The following is a 22,510-nucleotide window of genomic DNA, read 5'->3' on the forward strand; positions in this document are numbered from 1 at the left end:
AGAGATTATGCTGAATAAGCTGATTGACTTTCGATTTCATTGCACTTAAAGCGTGTACATTAAGCAGTCTTTGTTTAAATGTCACTCAAATCCATTGTTTAAGAACAAGCGAAGGGGATGAGATATAAGGAGGAGGTTGTGTAGGAAGAACATTAATCTATAAATTCATGTCTTTTTTGCTGCCCTCTTACAAAATATAAAAATGCGAGCTTAATGAAATTATTGGATGAATGCAATAAATAGAGATTACAAGCAATATAAAGAAGAATTAGAGATCTATAATGGATGTAAGATTAAGAAAATAAGAAAACTCATTCCTATTATTTTTCGGATTTGTATATTGTTGTTGTTGTTGTTGTGTCCTAATTTTAGCACTTGTGGGGTGAATGAATGAGAAAGCGAAAGTGAAGCAGTGGAGCAAGCAAATGACATTTGAGTTTTCATTTGTGATGTGTTTGGTACACTTGAACATTTAAGCTTTTTTTGTGAGGATGACTCTTATTTCATATTTGAATAAAGAATTCTTTAGAACTTTTTCAAGGACTCTTAATTCACTTGAAATGTCTTAACAAAATTCCAGCTTCAAAAACCACAAAGATTAGACTTTGGAATAACAAATAAAGCTGTTGAAGTGAAGAAATGCTTAATCATTCAAGTTATTACTGAAGTTGAAATGCTCTTACATTGGGAAGGATTGAGACGTTAATGCTGTTGATGATTCAATTAGCATGATTCTTTAGATTTTGGCTTAATATTGATTATGTGGATAAATTTGTTGATTGCTGGCTGTAACTGGCCGTAACTTGATTGAAGAAGTCCGAGCGACAAAATTGAAAAAGTTTCCAAGATTTAACTCATTTGGTCTGCCAAATTTGGACGATAAATTTTGGTGACTGCCATTCTGTGACCCCTAAAGCTTACAATCTTTAAGCTGATTTCATTTGCATCGAAAGTTACAATAAAATTTATCGACCGAACTTCCAAACTTTAAATTCTGTTTCCTTTTAAATCCTATTCTATTCCAATCGATCTAAACAAATAGAATCATCAACTACTGAACATCCACTGAGGATTCAATCCTCCTCCAAATATGAAATTTCACAAAATGTTAAGTAAGATTGATTTGATTTTCATTTTTGATATCAAACTTAATTACCGAACAAGATGAGCACAATTAAAAATGCATTTCATAACAATATATCTCAAGGTTATGATGAGCTGTGGGATTAAGCCTTGTATAAAAGGAATTAAAATTCAACCCCAAACTTCGTTATTCACAGCAATTTAAAATAATAATGTGATGCGGTCCGAAAAATTACATCATAAATAAGATTACGCTACTTATCCACATACATAAAAATGAGAATGGGAGATAAAATATGATTTATCAAATATACAGAACAATCTCATGCTAGTTGCTTTCTGTCAAAATAAGTTTTTTTTTGTGGATATAATAAATTGGTATGAAATGTTGTCGGAACTATATACTTTTACACTCTCTTTTTCATTCTATGTGGAAGATAATCTTTTAGTTAATTATATCCATAAATAGGCTGAATAATCAGCTACAATACATGGAAGAAAAAAGTCAAAGGCAGGAATTATAGATTCAAATAGCAAGGAACAGAACCAAAATGTGCGATTGATGACATTTAGTGACATTGTCAGTAATTTTTTGAGGATGTTGGATCTACTAAAAATGCAAAACAGATTAAGGATAGGAAATGGACTAATAAACCCTCCATTATTTCCCAGCTGAGCATCTACACAGTAAAAATTGATCGACCTTAGCTTCCATCTCATTGGACACGATTCTGGTCCCCCATCCACTGATTGAAGGTACACAACCTACATAAAAATCTTCATTATTATTTATGCAACACAAAAAAATGACATGACTGCCTCAGTCCGAATGTTTCTGATGATTTCCATTTGCCATTTTTTTTTGCTTGTTTGTGAAATTTTTTTTAATAAACAATAATTTTTTAATTAAATAATTATATCTTGTTCTATTATGTAAGCTGAAAAAATGGACATCCGTTTCTGTTATTGATAATGAAAAGCAATATAATTGAAAATTATTCAGAGCACGTTGTGCGGGTGGGTTTTATACGTTTTGAATAAAATTATTTATTATATTTCTCGTTTATTTAAATGTCAACACTTGACAGTGATACTTTTTCATCAATATTGTACCTTTTTGTTAGCATTGTAAACTTCCGTATTTGCATAACTAGATAGTGTATACGAGAGATGTGCTCTATAGAAAATTGTGAACTTGAATAGCTTGTTAAGAGTCTAAAGGGAGAATAATAGTAAGGAATTAGTTATGATTGAATTGATTCTAGATGTTAAGGAATTAGGTAGCTTATTCAGACAAATTCCTGTTTTTGCCATTGTCTGTAGCTTGGTTTTGAGTATATTGTCGTCTCGTCGCCGTAGTTCCAGTATGCCAATCGGTCCTATTTCCTTCTTAGTAACAGATTCAATTCGTGTCACTATTCAGTCACCCACTCAATTCCTTTATGAACTATACATCAAACCTATATCAGATCTACAGACAATCAATAAAAATTATACAATTACAAAGCAACCTGAATAATGGAAATGATAATGATTGACATAAACTTTCAAGAACAATATAGACAATATAACGTCAGTTCTTACCTATTGTCACAGTATAACAAATCTAATTCATTCTCATGTAAATGAAATAATTTCCAGTTTTTAGTTTAATTATTCAGCAAGCAACAACATGTAAGCTACCTACACAGGATTTACAGCCATTTTATTCAAAATCATCCAAGTTCTTCAACATCAATAAACGTTCAGGTACATAAGGTAAGTTTTTACACACAGTAAGATTTTAAGCACCCCCAAGAGTAATTTTTTCCTCCCGAAATCAAATAAGTGCTTACAAACAACAATATCCAACAAAATGACCTCATAAAGCCAACTCTGAAAATGTTCGTAAAAAATTAATTAGGATGAAGATGGAGGAGCACAAAAAACGAGAAGTAAGATAAATGTTTATTATGTCCTTGAACGTATAAATTACTTTCTGACCGTGGTAATCTGTTTGACTTGATATTTATAACATTTGTCGATTAGCAACAGCCGTCTTAATAGACTCTAACAGATGTCAAACCCAAAGTATGATTAATCATAAATTTTTTTAGGGCTTTAATGAAGACATTTAGAGTGTTTTTGAAGGGTTTGCCTTTTTTCGATGGATCAAAAAATCAGTGCCTTAAATGTTTGAAAAGTTTTAGTTGTCTTCTTTATAGATGTTCACTTTTTGTTCCGCAATCATAACGATTATCTAGTGCTAATATATTTGATGTCTTCCTTTACATATTTCAGACATATGACATGAATATGACCGCATTGAGCTAATTGTGTTGATCTTATCGAGAGATGATGATCTGTCGGGTATCACTACATTTTTGACGAGAAGATTTAAAGGTATCTAAGGAGTGGAAAAAGGGAGGAATGGTTGTGGATATTGATCAAATAAGTCCCTGCTACATTCCCAACAGTCAATAAGAATTGGGTTTATGTACAAAATGAATTGTTCCAGACAATTACGTCGACAAATAAATAAAATACTTTCCAACATTGCTACTTCCGTCAGCTATTAACAAAAAAGTCAAATATTAAATTGTCAATAAGACTCACTCCAGAACAGAGTAATCGTGTGTCTATAACATAACCATTATTATGGTTAGTTGCGGTTACCATGTGACTAATGCTTTATTTTCAAAACTCAAACATCCTTTTGTCCATTTTTATCAACCTTTTATTGCATCAACTTGTATAAAAAGTACTCAAACATTTTTATTCTTTTAAAAAAAAAGTTAAGACCATATTTCATCAATTTTCAATAACATCGTAATCAATGTCAATATTTGGCAGTTTCATAGATTTAAAAGTTTCCCTAGGAACAGACAGAAGAATAAGGAAAGAAGAAAGAAATAAAAAGAGAATTATTAAATTACGTGAGTAATAAAAATGTGTTTGTTACTATATGAAAGTTTCAAGACTGTTATATCACGAGAGAGAGTAAAGGAAATAAAAATTTAAGTTCATTATGTTTTTGAAAGCTTTAAGTATAGCATCAACAATGAGTAAAGAACAAAAGCGGCAATGTGAATAGAGATTAACTTACCAAATGTCTCGTTCGATATAATTGAAGGACGGATGTTGTGGGAAACCATTAAATGAACTGCTTGTTGTAATTCTATATGATCCAAAGTTTTCCAGCATAAGCCAATCACCGCATTTGAGTTCGGGAAGTAAAATTTCACTCTCGACTTGGTCATTTGGATCGCATGTTCTACCCCATATAACACTCTTTTTTAAACTCAATTTTGATGTATCTCGAAGTGTTTTAATGACCAATGGAGTCGGATTGGAGCCACCACTTCCTTTCATTGAAAATGACTGATAAATTCCATCGGTAATGTAATAGTTTGGAATTTCATCTCCTTTTTCATTCAATTTAATAGCTTTCGAATGGACATTTACAATTAGAGTCATGCAGTGCGTTGCAAAAAATTGTCCAGGCTCAGAGACTATCTTTATGTTTGGAGCTGAGAAGTGCTTGTCAATTGCATCATTGATGATACTTGCTACTGCTTTCTGTGAATATTTAGAGGATTTCAATCAAAATGTACTTGACAATGAACCAAAAAATGCAATCAAGTCGTCAACTTACAACAGAGTCAGTGTCATGTCCTGGAAATCCTCCTCCAATGTCGAGAAAATCTGTAACATTTCAAACAGTAAGAAGCTTAGAATTATTGAAGCATGAGAGAAACTTTACCCATTTTATGTCCCAAAGCTGAACCGATTTTAAAAATCTCAGCAGAATCTTCGATTGCTTTAGTATAAATGTTGTCATCTTCACATCCAACACCAATATGGAAAGCAACTCCTCGTACATTCACATTCAACTCGCTTGCCTTTTTCAATAAACTTTTTCCAGTCTCAAGTGTGCAACCAAATTTAGCGCCAAATTCTATTTTATTGGATGATTTAGGTAAAAAGGCAAGTCTTAAGAGAAGGCTGTAAAGAATGTAAAAATTAATATGTTTTGTCACTTCTTGTTCATGCTTTATGTCTTACTCGGCATTTGGAAAATGTTCTTTAACCTTCAAAAGTTCATATTCATTATCAAATGTCATCTTGTAGACACTTTTATCTTTTGCCATTTTAATGTTATGAATAGGCTTGACAGTTTGCGCGAGAACAATCTTATCAGGATCCACACCCATATCGAGCACCTAATTTCATAACATAAATAAAAAGTGACTGATAAGCATGAAAATATTCATTATCAAGGCCGTCTGAGTGTCTATATACTCACTTGTTTCATTTCTCCATGACTTGCACAATCAAAGCCGGTTCCTATTATTTTTATGAATAATAAATATTTCGTTTTATTAGTAATTTTTTGTGCTGTTTGTAAGGATTTATTAGGTTGTGCCAATTTTTTTGTGGATAGTAACTGATTTTGACACTTTAAGAACATAGTCAAGAAGCTATTAGTGGAATAGATTCTATTGTATATTGAATTATATCTTTAAAGTTCTATATCCAACACTATCCAACATATCCAATTCTCAATAAAACTACACATCAATCAAGCACATTTCAACTTACCCAAAGCAGCTAACGTATTGGCAACGAATGAAAGGTTATTGCTTTTTATGGCATAGTCAGGATCAATACGAGGAAATAGTTCCTTCCATAAAAGAAATTTCTTGATAACATCACCAACATCCGTTACGAAAAATGAATCATCAATTCCGATCTCATCAATTCCATCTTGAACTAGCTTCAATAAATCAAATTTTTCGACTACACGAACTACTCGTTTTGGTTGTGACATGATGCTCCGCACAAAAGTGTTTAAATCAAACTAAATGGGTTGTGCCGAAACATTTGAGCTTATAAATAAATTTATTCTTATCAATTCAAGTGCCTTCTCTCATCACGTTTTCTTATCATTTGTTATTGTTTATATTCGTAGCACGTATTTTGTGGCTATTTCAAATTATACTCAAATTATCATGCATACTTTATATTTGCCATAAAAAATATTATGCGAGAGTTAATTTGCTCAGAATAATTTTTTATGATTTTTGATTAGAAAATTGAGACTTTTGCAGTATCATTGTGAGTCTGATTAGACAATGTAAGTCAAAAGCCTCTTATCATTCAGCATAGAGCAGGTGCATGTCTTAAAATAATCTTTTTTTCTTATCAAGTGAGAAAAATTCCGTTTCTCAGAAATAAAGGAACTATACAAATGACATAACATCAAGTTTTGCTGCTTTTTGGACGATAACATCGTAGGAAAACATAAAGCATGAAATTTCATGAATTGTTCCTATAAATGCTTTAAATTCCACTCTGAAATGGAATGGATCTCATGAAAATGATTTAGTTGGTGGATGTTCCGCATTTTAAAATTTTGCAAACTGATGTTGAGGAACGTTGTCCATTTCAAAATGCTTGTGGTAACTTGATATGGTGTACTGCAGATATTTTAACTTCATGGGCTATCCAAGGGTGGCCATGATTCACTATTGACCTAGTTTACCACCAAAGAATGTAGGCTACCATTGCAAATATGATTCATAGTAAATATTCTTATATGACTCTTAAAGTCAACTGAGTCAGTTTTTGCATCATTTTGGACATCCTCTTTAAGTGTATCTACCTCCTCTACTCTCCCTACACTAGCCGTCTCATTGTGAATTCCATAAAACTGCCATTTGACTGATGAGACTCCTATTTGATGTTAACAATCCAATACTTGTGCGTATATCCCTATTTTGACTAAAAGGATTACTCTTTGTAATGCTAAACGATTGACAAATTACATTAAGCTTCTACATATCCGAAAAAAACCCTTTTCCTCTATATCTTCACTACTTCTTTTTGTATGATTATTGTCGAGTTTTTCTCAGTTAAAATAAAAAATGAAAAGGATCAAAAATGATAAATGTTAGCATGTCAATCAGGCATACTCTTTTTGTACTATGTTTATCGATATTCCAACTGAATAATTTCATACTTCTATTGCTGTTCTGTTTATTTATTATCGATATTTTCTAAAATAAATAAAAAAAAACTAATTAATTCAAATCAAATTCAAATTAATTAGTTATCCATTGATGCCTGCAGGATATATCTGAAATTTCAACATTCGCAAAATATTTCTTATAAAAATATCTCAAATTAATATCAGCAAGCTCTTTCCGGAATTAAATTCTCTGTTTTTGTAATAAAATTTACATCGAACAACAAAATTCATCATCAAAGCAGCCATTCTTTAAAATGGAAAGAGACTCTCAAGAGAAGACTGTAAGAAAAATGAATGGTAAAAAAATTAATCTGCATAATGATTTTCTTGCCTTCACATTCAGCATACAGCATTTGGGAAATACTTTACAATAAAAAAAGTTCACTTTCATTGTCAACTGTCATTTTACGGATGTTTTTGTTCTTTTGTGAAACTTTTTCGATGATAAATGGGCTTTTGTGGCTTATGCAAAAATGTGTATGTGCTTTCAGGGTCAATAAACAGCTTTTAGTTTCTATTTTCGATCATTGAAAAAGAAAAACTTTTTTATGTGCTGTGCTGCTTTGAGCATATTCAATTTCATTTTTAGTCGGTGTGGTTTCAGCAGTATTTGTGCATGTGACTGTTGAGGTATGTTTGCAGTACAGTTGTGGGATCTGTAATTTACTCTTGTTATTTTTATAGTGACAGGGCGAAGCCAGAAAGAGGTTTTCGGAATCAAATCTCCTCATTCCCTCTACCAGTGTCATCTGCATCAGGTGGCATCCTTTTGAATGTCATTTGGTCTCCGCAAGCAGGTGCTGTTAATAAAAGTGCTTTAGCAGAGCCTTAACTTAATATTTAGGGTCTATAGACTTTATAAACATAGATTCCATATCGAATCCTGCTGTTATCGGCTCACCATTGTGGTTAGAATTTTATGGCTAATTTCACACGAGTCTTATGAATTTTAAAAATTCCAATAAATGAAGATGAAGGTCAATACTATTAAGCAAATCAATCCAATTAAAGTAAATATGAGAAATACCTTAAAACCATCTTCTAACCCCAGAAAAGGATATATCCCTCAAAAATAAACTCTCAATGCACTCAATATACTTCCTAAATTCAATATACATTCGGCTACAATCCAAATGGAAATAGTTCGTCCATAATGTTAAGGACCAATTAATTTCACAGCCCATTTAATCCCCATCATCATACCTTATTAAACAAAAGAGAGTGTTCAATCCAATATATTCCCACAAACATCAAAGATCTGTTCATCATATTTATTAATAGTAATTTTTCAAAGCCACAATAAAGAGAAAATCGATATCATGAATGGAATGGTCCAATAGATGTTGTTGATGATATTACTGAATTAATGGGTACAATTTTCACAAAATAAATCATTTTTTATGGAGATGAAATGATGGCATCATGAATTGATGAATTTGTTGTGTTTTTGACGCTATCTTGTTGGAAGTAAATATTGAAATTGATGATACTGCTTCCGATAATACCTCATTTATTATTTCCATTATTAATAAATTGCAATTTGTTTTCATTAACAATATTAAAACAAAACATTCGAGCTTCCTATTTAAAATGCAGGCTCAGTCATTGTCTGTAAAATATCATAGCGAACAGTCATTTATTGGAGTACTAAGTAAGGGAAAAAGGACATGAGTGCATGATTTAGGAGCGCATCTTAATGAAAAGCACTCATGTTACTAGAATTGGATATAACTTGAATACCAAAACTGAATTTTATCTTATCTTATAACCATACTTGAGATTGAAACTTCTACTTCTTTGGAATCTCGAATTCTTTTCGACTGCTGTACCTTACTTGAGTATATAGCGTCAAAACTTTAATTGATAATCAACAAGAATTGAGATATCCGATCGAGATATAATTTGATTGCATTTGGCTTTAATAAAGTGTTCATGTTAGGCATAGCCGATGGACATAAAAGCCACACATCTCATACTATATCACTCAATATATTTGATATATTCTCCATACCATGATATGCCATCCCTTCATTTGAATATGTTAAGATAGATGGATACAGATAATTTTTCATTAAAAAGGAAAGGGTGTACATCCAATTGAAGTGGACCCTTGCCCAAAAAAAAGAATACCGGAAGAGAAGTTAATTTGTTTTCTTAAAACCTTAAAAAGCAATCAAATTTCTATGGTTGAGAAAATTACTTCCAATTTAAGAAGACAAGTATTATTGACATTAATTATTCATGCTAAAGGATGGAAAGACATGATCAAGTAACAATTGTTGACAAAATTCCTGCAAAATGTTGCCTCAATAAACAATTTTTCCGCTGTTTTATTCAGCTATGACAAAAAAAGTTTTATACTCGCCTCATTTAAATTCCATTTTTCAACATGAGAAACTCATTAACGTAGTTTTGTGTTTTCAATACGCAACCAGCCGTCCCCAATGAAATGTAATCCTTTAAGTTAATGTGACAAAGATTTATTGTTTGTATGGAACAAACAAAACAATTCTTTCAAATTTGCGTATTACATGGAAATTCTAAGGACACTGTTGTGATTTTCATTTCAGTTTTTTGATGTTTTTAAGGAACAAGAACATTCAGGAACAAGAAAATAAGAGACATAGTAGATTTAATGTAATTATATGGTGGAATCAGTCAAAAATATTAGTCTGCGCAATGGAAATTCAAATTAGGTAGTATTTTACAAATATGCATGAACATCTCAAACAAGGAATGTGACATACTTATCAAAGCTTTTTAAAGATAAGCTCTAACTAGTGTGCATGTTTTTATCCGAGCAACACAAATGAAGATGGCTCCATTGGTCAAAAGACACATGGAACAAAACAGTTTTGATAGTATTACAATTGGAATTGGAAACTGTCAAGTATTAGTCAGCGAAAGAGCTAATTCAAGGGACATTTACGAATGGTCACGCATCACAATACAAAGCATCCCGCAATAGCCGTGTCATTTATTTTCATAAGAGATCTATTTAATAGCTTCAAGTTTATGGTTGCACTTGGGTTTTGACCTTTAATAAAATTCACATTTCAAGCGGAAATAAAACAACTTTTTTATGGTCCCGATGGGAGTAATTCTTCAATTCCGAGTGAAAGTCCTGTATTTTTTCCCTTGAAAATGTAATGACCACCATCAGTTACCGAAATTCCTCCTTTGATATCGTGGAAGAGAAAAGTTAAATTTTCGTGATTTTATCTTAGGGATCATTTGTCAATTACGTTCATATTACCACAATTGAAGCTCTATACCTTAGCAAGTAGCAAAAACATTACGAACTTATCAATATTTTTCCATATTATTGCATAAGTTCAAGGCGTAACGCATCACTTTCAGTATATTATGCAAATACTTCCGTATATATGTCAATAAATCACATTTTTATTTAAAAAATAATCCGATTTGAGTTGTGCATGCCTACATGTCAATAATATAAAACATTTTCAAATTTATATTCCTTAATAATTGAAAATGTGTCTAATATGCCATCGCCAAACGAACAATCCGGATACATTTTGATACAATCAATATGATTAAGTCCCGCTTTTCTGGCATCGTGGTAGTCGTCATGAATAATCTCGTGCTCACCTGGGGTGAAGAAAACCTCTAAAAGTTCACCAATAAATCCATTATGACTCAATGGAGTTTCAGCGACTTCACATATTGTCCTCAATAAACATTCATGTCCATTTTTACCATCTTTTCTGAGAATCTCTTCAATCATCTCGTAAGCAATTTTACGTGACGAATCAGGTTTTATGTCCGGTTGATAGTCTAAGCTTCTTGATTTTGGACGTGTCCATGATGATTTAGTGGCATAAATTTGCGATAGATTCGACGGTAAATCATATTGATATTGGAAATTTCTAATCGCATTACAATTTATAAAACTTGGCGTATCTATCGGTCCAAGATATCCAGCTGCGAATATTTTCACGATTTTCGGATTTAAACAGAAGATTTATGTAAGTTATACTCGATACTCACCAACATATTTTGCTGTAACATGAAATATAATCGATAAGGAAATAAATCGATATTAGCAAGAAATGCGTGTTCATACCCGTGCCGCCATTCGGTGGGAAAACAAGCCAACGTTTTTGTCTCTGCTGTAACTTGTCTCTCATTTGATTTTTGTGCTCGAGAATTGTGCGTGCTCCATAAATTGAATTTTCTAACGATAAAAATACAATCAAGATTGAAATTTGGGAAGCTAATCTCATTTTTTTTCAGTTCTTTTATCTTCCTCCAGAATTATTTATATCTATCTTTACGGTTCAGTTGATGAAATACGACTAACTTACTGATTCAATTGTCGTCGTGTCGATGGATATAATGAGCAACAAGATTAAATGTTTATTGAATAAATTCTCACTGCAATGAGAACATCCAAGTTTTATTTATTGACAAACTTTCTAATGGACTTCTTCTCTTCTCGTTCTATTGACTGCTGCCGTCATCATGCAACTAGTTCTTTTTTGGCAATTCTACTGGAAAACAGCACATATGTTTTGTAATATTCAACAAATTGAATTGAAACTCTTGTTTTGTTGCCTATATCCTTACTTTATTATTCATTTTATGCTGTATTCATAGTCGGTCGATTGAAAATTCTCGAAAGAATGTAAATATCAAATTTGAAGGAAATGTAAAAAGGTCATGGCAAAATGTGTTACGCATCTGATTTGAAGAAGACAGAAATCAGAAAATCAATTTCTTAACATTTCATGGCACCGACATGTAAATATTCTGTTTAAGGCTTAGATGATTTCACACCATTTTCATGTCTTCATGGTATAATACAGTTCGAGTGACTGACATTTGGGTACGAATTCAATGAACTTTATTCGTTAAGGAAATTTACTTCAGCTTTAAAAAGAACAGTTCTATTTCAAATGAGATTCCCTAAAACCCATGCTGATTCTGTAAGTTGGACTTTTGAGTATCTAAACAGAATGTGGTTCCAATTGCCGTGTGTGATTTGTAGTAAACCAAACAGCTCCACACCATAAATTACACCTCTAAATTGCCAACCAAGAAGTATCAAATCCAATATCCATCAAATTCTCATATACCTAAATTATATTGAAATTATTGATTTTTTGTTCTTTTTGAAGTTCTGTGATGAAATCGAAAGCAAACCCGAGTGTACAAAGAGCACGCTAAGAGCATGCTCAAATTTTCGCTGAGCACGCTAGGGTGAGCATGCTCTTTCATACAAAACCTGATGTCACTACTTTACGCTTCTGAGCACGCTCAGAGAGCATGCTCTTTTAACGTGCTCAGACACATCGTGAGCATGCTCTGAATGTGGTGTGACATGAGACATTTTTTGAAAAGTGTCATGTGAATGTGAGTTCAGAGCATACTTAGGAGCATGCTCAAGAGCACGCTCACTGAGTATGCTCTAGATTTGCATAAATAGCAAAATTTAAAAAAAATTAATTAAATTCACTTAGGGGAGAGAGAGAGGAGAGTGTACTTTTTTAATCCTATAATATTAGTAGTATTAGAAAATGTTATTGTAATAAATCCCTGTTTAATTAATAATCTGAAAAATCCAAAGTTAGAAAATGTTGCTTTTACCTGGATTCGAACCTGAGACTGCTTCGTTGCTATATGAGATCATCGCCTTAACCATTACGCCACCGCTGTATTTTAGCTAATAATTTATATATGGCAAAAACCATATATAAATGATATGTATTTTACTGATTAATTTTAAGAGTTTTTTGGTTATTTTTTTCGGTGTTTCACTGCATTTTCAGGTGAATAATTTTCATAAAATTTTCCAAAATTTTCCAAGTTTTCGTGTTGTGCTCAGGATGTGCTCTTGAGCATGCTCAACGATGTGCTCAGGTGAGCACGCTGAAATTTCATAATCCACATTTATGTGCTCAATGAGCATGCTCAACGAATGAGCATGCTGACATTTTCTTGTTTGCTCAGAGTGTGCTCTTGAGCATGAATGTTCAGGTGAGCATGCTGAAATTTCATAAACCACATTTCCTCGTTGTGCTCAGGATGTGCTCTTGAGCATGCTCAACGATGTGCTCAGGTGAGCATGCTGAAATTTCATAATCCACATTTCCACGATGTGCTCAGAGTGTGCTCTTGAGCATGCTCAACGATGTGCTCAGGTGAGCATGCTGAAATTTCACAAACCACATTTTCTTGTTGTGCTCAGAGTGTGCTCTTGAGCAATGTGCTCAGGTGAGCATGCTGAAATTTCATAAACCACATTTCCTCGTTGTGCTCAGGAAATGCTCAACGATGTGCTCAGGTGAGCATGCTGATTTTCTTGTTGTGCTCAGAGTGTGCTCTTAATGCTTGCTGAAATTTCACAAACCACATTTTCTTGTTTTCAGAGCGTGCTCTTATGCTCAACGATGTGCTCAGGTGAAATGCTGAAATTTCATAAACCACATTTTCTCGTTTACTCAGAGTGTGCTCTTGAGCATGCTCAACGTCAGGTGAGCATGCTGACATTTTCTTGTTGTGCTCAGAGTGTGCTCTTGAGCATGCTCAACGATGTGCTCAGGTGAGCATGCTGAAATTTCACAAACCACAAATGCTCTTGAGCATGCTCAAATGTGCAGGTGAGCATGCTGAAATTTCATAAACCACATTTTCTCGTTGTGCTCAGAATGTGCTCAAGAGAATCGATGTGCTCAAATGCTGAAATTTCACAAACCACATTTTCTTGTTGTGCTCAGGATGTGCTCTTGAGCATATGAGCATGCTGAAATTTCATAAACCACATCAGAATGTGCTCAAGAGCATGCTCATCGATGTGCTCATGAGCACTAATATTTAAAATGCCATTTTGCATGAATAAGATCAAGAGCATGCTCAATAGTGTGCTCAGGTGAGCACATCAAAATTTTGATTTTGAATCATGAGCATGCTCAGGTGAACGTACTCACCTGACGCTCAAAAAAATTTTTTATTTTTATTCAGAGTTTTGAGCGTTCAGTTGAGCATGCTATGGTGAGCACGTAAAACGATGAATTTGAGCATGCTCAGAAGCGTGCTCACAAAACTGAGCACGCTCTTTGTATACTCGGGAAATTTTCAAAGTAATTACATTTTCTCGCAAAATGTGCACAGCAAGTGCTTTCAAGCACATTTTCTTGGAATCTTCAATATACAAACATCTGAATAACTCTTCTTTAATGTACTTAAATTTACAGCGTCAGACGACTTTTACGACTTTCAGAACAAGAAATGTGTGTCAAGCGGAAGAAAAATTGTGGAGGAATTTGTAAATTCGATTTTGTACAGCAAGCATCTGATGTCAAATAACAACAATAATAATAATGCCCACAGCAATCAAATGAGACATATTTTCTTCTTTTTATGACCGTACTTACATGACTTTATTTTTGATTGCGTTCGTCATAAACCAAAAGATAAGAGAGAAGTAAGAAGAACAGCATGTCTTACTTTGTAACAAGTTTATTGATCTGTTTAGCACCTTTAAAAATTGAGAACATTGTCAAAGTGAAAGTTTTGAATGATCGAGAATGAGTCCAATATTCTATGTCCAAATGGACATTCCGGATAGAGTTTTTCACAGTCAACATGATGCAAGCCAGCCTTCATTGCATAACGATATTCATCATCAATTATCTCATGGTCGCCTGGTGTAAAAAAGACTTGCAGAAGTTCTCCTACAAAGCCATTATGACTTAATGGCGCTTCCGCTACTTGACAGATTGTAAGAAGAACACATTCTCTTCCATGTTTATGTTCCCTTGAAAGAAATCGGAAATTGATGATGGCAGTAGATGCTTGATTAATAAATTATGTCACTTACTTGTCCAGCATTTCTTCTAAAATCTCATATGCAATTTTCCTTGATGAGTCAGGCTTTATTTGTACTTCATTGTTGTCGCCTTCAAATGCTCTGCCCTCTTCGGAACGTCGACCGAATAGACCAGGAAAGACTGGGAATTTTGTATACTAAAGGATATAATTGTTAGTGACATAATAACTAAGATATCTAAGGATTTTGATCTTGGATACTGAGCTTACCCAATTAGCAGGCAATCCATATTGAAATTGAAAATTCCTCAAACAGTTAATTTGTTGCCAGTCAGGAATGTCCTTTAAAAATTCAAATATTGTGAAAATTCCACTTAAAAGCACTTATTAACTCACAATTGGACCTAAATATCCAGCCACGTATTTAAGAATACTAGCTCCAGTGGTTGGAGGAAAGACCAAAAATCTTTTTTCACGTGACAAAACGTCATCTTTAATTGTTTCATTTAATGCCTTATATTCCTGAATTCCTCCATAGCATTTGCCAACGAGGACCACAATCACAAAGATATGAACCACAGAACTAAAGCAATAATGATAAAATAAGTAAATGCTATTAAAAGAAGATTTATTAATCCAAATGTATATGATTACAGTTTCATGATATGAACAGCTCGAAGCACAAAATGTATACTGTCGATTCTATTGTTTTAAGAGACACAAACTAAATGAAATATTTTTTTGGGAATAAATGAAAGAATAGAGAAGTAAGAATGATCTATTTGGTTAATTAATTATCACATTCTTTCACTTTATTGTTCTACATATAATAGCTTCATATATGTCTTCATTTATCTGTTGTTGGAAATATAATCTGTCTAAATGTATGAGAAACAGTGATTGTTTATGTGCAACAGAAAAATTATTGGAAGGTAAATTGAAATTCATGGAATTTTCACTTTCATTTGAAGCTTTGGAGGAACTGCACGGAACTGCACATAAAAATATTTAACAAAAATATTCTAAAAATTTGAGTAAATTTATTGATTCTTTCTTATCACTTTGAGGTATACATAAATATAGGGTTCACCTCAGGACTGTAGGCCTTCATTCTCTTCCTTTAAAAGGCGCAAGCCTACAGTTATAGCGAATTCTACAAATATTGAATTAAAATCACTAGTTCCATTTTATAAATTAGGGAATCGGTTCAAAAATCCAAGAAACTATCTAAATGGAAGTTCTGAATAATCGAAAATGAGTCTAAAATTCTATGCTCAAATGGACATTCCGGATAGAGTTTTTCACAGTCAACATGATGCAAGCCAGCTTTCATTGCATAACGATATTCATCATCAATAATCTCATGGTCGCCTGGTGTGAAAAAGATTTGTAAAAGTTCCCCGATGAAGCCATTATGACTTAATGGCGTTTCCGCTACTTGGCAGATTGTAAGAAGAACACATTCCCGTCCATTTTTATGGTCCCTTGAAAGATATCGGAAATTGATGATGGCAATAGATTAATAAATTATGTCACTTACTTGTCCAGCATTTCTTCTAAAATTTCATATGCAATTTTTCTTGATGAGTCAGGCTTTATTTGTACTTCATTGTGGTCACCTTCAAATGCTCTGCCCTCATCGGAACGTCGAGTGAATAGGTTTGGAAAGACTGGGAAATTTGCATACTAAATTATGGTTGATCAATTAATGTTTTCAAAAATATGATGATATTATATTACCCAATGGTCAGGCAAACCATACTGATATTGGAAACTTCTGAAACAATTGATCTGTTGCCAAAGGGGAATGTCCTTAAAATATGAATAAATCAAACTTTACAAGAATGAGATGAAAAGTAATAAGTTAACGTACGATAGGTCCAAGATAAGTAGAAGCGAATTTTAGGACACTTCCTGCTGTAGATGGTGGATATACCAAAAATCTCTTTTCCCTCGACAAGGTCTTGTCCTTGATTGTTTCATTTAATGATTTACAAACTTTAATCCCGCCATAAACCTTGCTATTAATGACTATAGTAACTAGAAACATGTCCAATATTCTAAAACAATAAATACAGATTTTTTAGTATATCCAATCAGATTAAAACGATTTATTTTAAATGAGAACTTTTACATTTTCATGATATGAACTGGTTGAAGACTAAAGCATATACTGCTGATTCTTTTGTTTAAAGAGAATGAACTTTCGGGATTAATGAAAGAACCGAAAAAAATCTATTTTTGAAGCCAATTATCACATTTTAATTCTATTTACATAAAATCACACATGATACACATGACAGTGCTTAGTTCTTGTTAAGAATATTTTTTTGTTTCCATGGGTGTCAAAATGCTGTTACTGTGCAAGCAAACTTATATTTAGGACTTCTTTTTAATTAAAGGGTACCATGCTCGACGTAAAGCGTAACGGTTTTTTAAAATTCAAATGATACGTAAAACGTAAGCATAAAATATAGGGTAGATGCCTCATCTCACATTAATTCTTATATTTCCTCAATTTATGAAAGTAACACAACTTTATAGCCAATCAGGACAAATTATCCCCAAATTCAGTATGCACCCTATAATTCGAATTACCTGTCATTCATAAAATAACCAGTAATTTCATCCGAAATATTCAAAAGTAATTTTCGAATAAGTTGACGTTCCCCTGCATGTTCGAAACGTTAAAAACGAACAGTCAAGGAAAAAAGTTTGTATTCAGCGTTTGTTTTTAATAAATTCATCATTTTTTCATCAATCAGTTAGTGCCAAATAACAGAATCAATGCCATGAGTTCATCTTTAAGTGTCAGTGCAGAAAACTTATCAAATGATGCGGTAAATATATGATTTGATATGAAATTAAGTGAATTTTTGAATAATACGCCCTTGAAAAATCATAGACGGCAATGTTTTCAAAAGTTTTCGTATATCTAGGCTGTAAATTATACTTATAATCAGCTCAAATTATGATGTTTTACATTGTTAAGCATATCTCATAATTACAATGGAAAGAAATTAGTGAAATTTAGTTTAAAAAATTCCCATACACAAAAAATAAGAGAATATGAAATTCTTCCCATAATTTTTAATTGAGTACGATGACTAATCTTTTCTATGAAAAATTGTGTGCACTCATTTTCTTCTTCTCTTCCATTTCTTTTACATGTTTATGTGTTGTTTTATTTTTATTCCATAGAGTAATGATGGAGGAAGTTCGAGTATGTGTTTGGAGCTCGCATTAGAGGGAGAACGTTTATGTAAAAGCGGTGATTGTCGCGCTGGAGTTGCCTTCTTTCAAGTAAATTTATTGCAAATGACATTTTTTGTTTCTTTTTATGAGCAACATGTTGCATCACGTCATAAATATTGATTTACTCATATTTTATTCTCTTCAGGCTGCTATTCAAGCCGGAACAGATGATTTACGTACATTGTCGGCAATTTATAGTCAACTTGGCAATGCTTATTTTTATCTTGGTGACTATGCAAAAGCTATGCAATACCATAAGCTTGATTTGACGTTAGCACGTAGCATGAATGATCGATTAGGTGAGGCAAAATCGTCAGGAAATTTAGGAAATACACTCAAAGTGATGGGACGATTTGACGAGGCTGCTTTATGCTGCGAACGACATTTGACTATTGCACGACAACTCGGTGACCGTTTGAGTGAAGGTCGAGCACTCTATAATCTCGGAAATGTATATCATGCCAAAGGAAAGCAATTGGGACAAAAAGAAGGACCAGGCGATAGTTCAGAGGAAGTTAAGGAATCACTCATGAAAGCTGTTGATTATTATCAACAGAATTTGACACTCATGCGTGATATCGGTGACCGTTCGGCTCAAGGCAGATCGTGTGGAAATTTAGGAAATACTTATTATCTGCTTGGAGACTTTCAAGCAGCAATTGAACACCATCAAGAGAGATTGAAGATTGCACGTGAATTCGGTGATAAAGCAGCAGAAAGAAGAGCTAATTCCAATTTAGGAAACTCTCACATTTTCTTGGGACAATTTGAGCTTGCTGCTGATCATTATAAGTAATTTTTCTATTGTATTTTAATTAACTTTCATGACTAACAACAATCTTCAATTATCTTTCAGACGTACTCTAGCTTTAGCTATGGAACTAGGAGAAAGAGCTGTTGAAGCACAAGCATGTTACAGCTTAGGAAACACATATACTCTATTGCGTGACTTTCCAACAGCAATCGATTACCATCAAAGGCATTTGGGTATTGCTCAAGAATTAGGTGATAAGATTGGAGAGGCTAGAGCTTGCTGGTCTCTCGGAAATGCTCACGCTGCCATTGGAACTCATGAAAAGGCACTTCATTATGCACAACTTCATTTATTTTTGGCTAAGGAACTTGGCGATCCAGTTGGTGAAACTACAGCGAGGATTAATATTGCTGATTTAAAGAAAGTATTGAATGTACCAGATGCTCAATCAGATACGGATTCATTGAAGGAATTACAACAAAAGCTCATGTCAAAGAACCAAAATATTTCACAAGCAAGTAGTACATCAGGTATGACAAGACAACATCGCTTGAGAAGACAATCTATGGAACAATTAGACTTGATAAAATTGACACCAGATAGTAAGAAGCAACAGTCAGTTGACCTTGATCATATTCCAAGTAAGAATCAAGAGAATAGCAAACCACCAAAGGAAGAAGACTTCTTCGATTTACTTACACGTTCGCAAAGTAAGCGAATGGATGACCAACGTTGTACATTAAAGACAACTGGAAGTGAGAAGGGACGAAAACCATTGTCACAACAGAACAATAATACCAAGGATCAAAAGAAACTTTTGGAAATGATTGCTGACTTCCAAACAGAACGTATGGAAGAACAAAGATGTGAACTTTTACCAGGATTCAAGCGTTCTGATAAAAGTCCAGGACCACCACAGCTTACAGAAGCATCATCCAGTACCAATAAACCTGAACCAGATGAGCCGTTCTTCGATATGTTAATGCGCTGTCAAAGCTCAAGATATGATGAACAGCGATCAGAATTACCAAAAAATAGCGTCATCCATGACAGTGAACAACCAAATGATAATAATAATGTAATGCCAGCGAGAAATGAACCGGCAAGAAATCGCACGACATTACCCGATGAGGATTTCTTTTCTCTCATAATGAGAGTTCAAGGTGGACGAATGGAAGATCAAAGAGCTACCGTACCTGTGCATACAAATCGTAATAATAATCAGCAAAATCATAAACAAGATAAATAAGTCCTCATCATAAATTCATGACGGGTATAGAACATTTTCACACTCATTCACAAATTGCGCCGTTTTAGATATTCTTATGAGAGTTTAAGAACAAAAAAACATGCGAGAACTATGGGAAGAACTTACTGGATTTAATGGAAATTTCATTAAGTTCATAAATTTACTCGACTACAGTTCTATTTACATAATCTTTTAATATTCATTCATTCCTTTCCACTTCTAAAGATTGACTAACTGATTAATTAATCCTTGCCATAGATTTTTTACTAAAAAAACAATTTGCTTATTCTCATTCCATCTTTCTATAATTAATATATACAAACATATTTTTTAACATATTCTTTTAAGAATTTTAAGAACAACTTCTAAAGACAAAGATTTATTATAGTGTTTTATAGCAATGTTTATTACTAATATTTTATCGCCAAAAATTGAGTAGGAAGATGAAGATGAAGTGCAAGATATTTGAAGCTTTTCCATCATTCAGACATTATTTCTATTCTTTCTTTAATTGCTAACTGGAACGATAGTTGATAGGAATATATTAAGCCATTTTTGTGTATAGGTACAGAATTTATTAACATGAGTGATATTTTAGAAAATTTCAACAAGATGTCTCATCATTCTGATTTTTAAAGTTCAAAATTCTTAGCTAGACACTTGTTAAGACCTTAAAGCACTTAAATAACTCATTGACATCATTTTATGATAAGCCTTAGGCTTACTGATTCGCTATATTGTATCTTAGAAGTATAATCAGAGTTGCTGACTAAAATAAGTTAGAACTGACTAAGTTATTTGCTTAGTTTGTGATTTTAAAGGGATATGATTTGGAATTTTGTGGTTTTTAAGTGGTTGCTGATTGGAGATTAATGATTCATTAGAATCGACTTAACAAGAATTGAGAGCTACAAACCAGCCTGGATTTTATGTTTAAAATCCTTAGTAAGTGTATCTGGTGACTAAATTTCGACTCATATCCGGTCATTTAGTTGCCTTCAGTTAGTTTGCCAGGCAGCTATAAAATCAGCTTATCTCTAAAATTTGAGATTAATCTAGAACTTAATATCACTGAAGAGTCATTAAACTTTTGACTAAACTCGACGGATGTTGATAAAAGTGACTAAATGTCCACTCAGTGTGGTACAAATCATACTGGACTTTTTTAATTGTCGAATATGAAAATGACATCATTTGACCTACTTAATTTCTAATAAAAATCAAAACTGATTCTAGACAGCAACTCTGAAACTATACACACAAAAAATCTTCAAACATCATGACTTCATTCAGGTCAAGAACAAGACACTTATTAGGAAGTCGTAATATTTTTACAACTTTATAATAAGTGTTTTGGACTTGGTTTTATGTATCCTTACTTGTTATAATCTAATTCTTAAAAAAAAACTATAATTCTCATTAAGAACATTTTAATACTACTCAAAAAGATTTTTCAAATTTTTGTTAGTAAATATCTATAACTATTTTAATGTTGATAACTTTAAGCTTTGTATCTATGAAGAAAAAAAGAGAAAAAATATTATATTTTATAAAAAAATTCATCACACCAATGAGATATTTTTAAATTTCTTTTATAATCAACAAATTTAATCGAACAAATTTTTAATGTAAAATTAATTAATTAATAAAACTAAAATTTTAACAATTTTTATTATTTTTGGTTCCTTTTTTGAGGCATTTATTTTTTTTACCAAGTAGTTTTTTGTCACCTTTACTCCTGAACTTTATTGAAGATTCATCTAGATTTTAAAACCCTTAAGTTCTCTTGACTAAACTAAGTTTTAAAAGGGAAAATATTTCTGTCCATTTAGTAATGCTGTTTAAAAATTACAAATATGATGAAATAAATGAAGAAAAATGTTCATAGTTCATAAAAGATGTTGAAAATAAAGAGCCAGAAATTTCTTTAAAAATTAAACATTTATGACTAGCTTAATTTTGACAAAATTGATGACTAAAGGTCACTAATTACCGACACTTACTGCTGGTTGTCGCTTACTAATTGCAGAGTTCGTATTGGCAAGGGTACCGCTACGTCACCGTAAGCTGAGACGCTAAAACAACAGAGTCGGATGACATTTTCGGTGAAAAATGCAGTTCGTCTCATTGTGTTGCTCAGGTAGTCAACTTTATCATGTCAAATCTGAATCATCTTTCAGTTCTGCTTAAAACTAAGCATACAACTAGTCAAATTAAAGTGTATATTCCAGTGGACGCTAGAGTTCTCAATATCCCGAATTGGCAGAAGTTATCGAAAGATAGAGCTGCCTACAGATGTTCTTTAAACGCGTCAATGGGCTCCTAAAGTAAGTAGTAAGTATTCCAGTTGACTCCAAACTTTTTTGAA

The 22,510-nt window shown here is 32.8% G+C and overlaps 2 protein-coding genes across 2 annotated transcripts; one reads left to right on the plus strand and one right to left on the minus strand.

Moving 5' to 3' along the window:
• Positions 1-3,776: 3,776 nt before the first annotated feature.
• On the minus strand, positions 3,777-5,932 carry LOC139094488 (ornithine decarboxylase 1-like). The gene is made up of 7 exons (XM_070645526.1): positions 5,665-5,932; positions 5,369-5,409; positions 5,128-5,285; positions 4,826-5,067; positions 4,718-4,767; positions 4,169-4,641; positions 3,777-3,937 (listed from the first exon to the last, which is right to left on the minus strand). The coding sequence occupies exons 1-7, from the start codon at positions 5,891-5,893 to the stop codon at positions 3,874-3,876; spliced, it is 1,257 nt and encodes a 418-aa protein (XP_070501627.1). The 5' UTR covers positions 5,894-5,932; the 3' UTR covers positions 3,777-3,873.
• An 11,652-nt stretch (positions 5,933-17,584) lies between these two features.
• pins (G-protein-signaling modulator pins) lies at positions 17,585-22,081 on the plus strand. The gene is made up of 4 exons (XM_070645604.1): positions 17,585-17,724; positions 18,086-18,187; positions 18,285-18,931; positions 18,996-22,081. The coding sequence occupies exons 1-4, from the start codon at positions 17,677-17,679 to the stop codon at positions 20,140-20,142; spliced, it is 1,944 nt and encodes a 647-aa protein (XP_070501705.1). The 5' UTR covers positions 17,585-17,676; the 3' UTR covers positions 20,143-22,081.
• The last annotated feature ends 429 nt before the right edge of the window (positions 22,082-22,510 follow it).

Source organism: Chironomus tepperi, unplaced genomic scaffold, assembly GCF_022539635.2.
Source record: "Chironomus tepperi strain 1889 unplaced genomic scaffold, CSIRO-AGI_Ctep_v1 contig_354, whole genome shotgun sequence".
NCBI classification, from domain to species: domain Eukaryota; kingdom Metazoa; phylum Arthropoda; class Insecta; order Diptera; family Chironomidae; genus Chironomus; species Chironomus tepperi.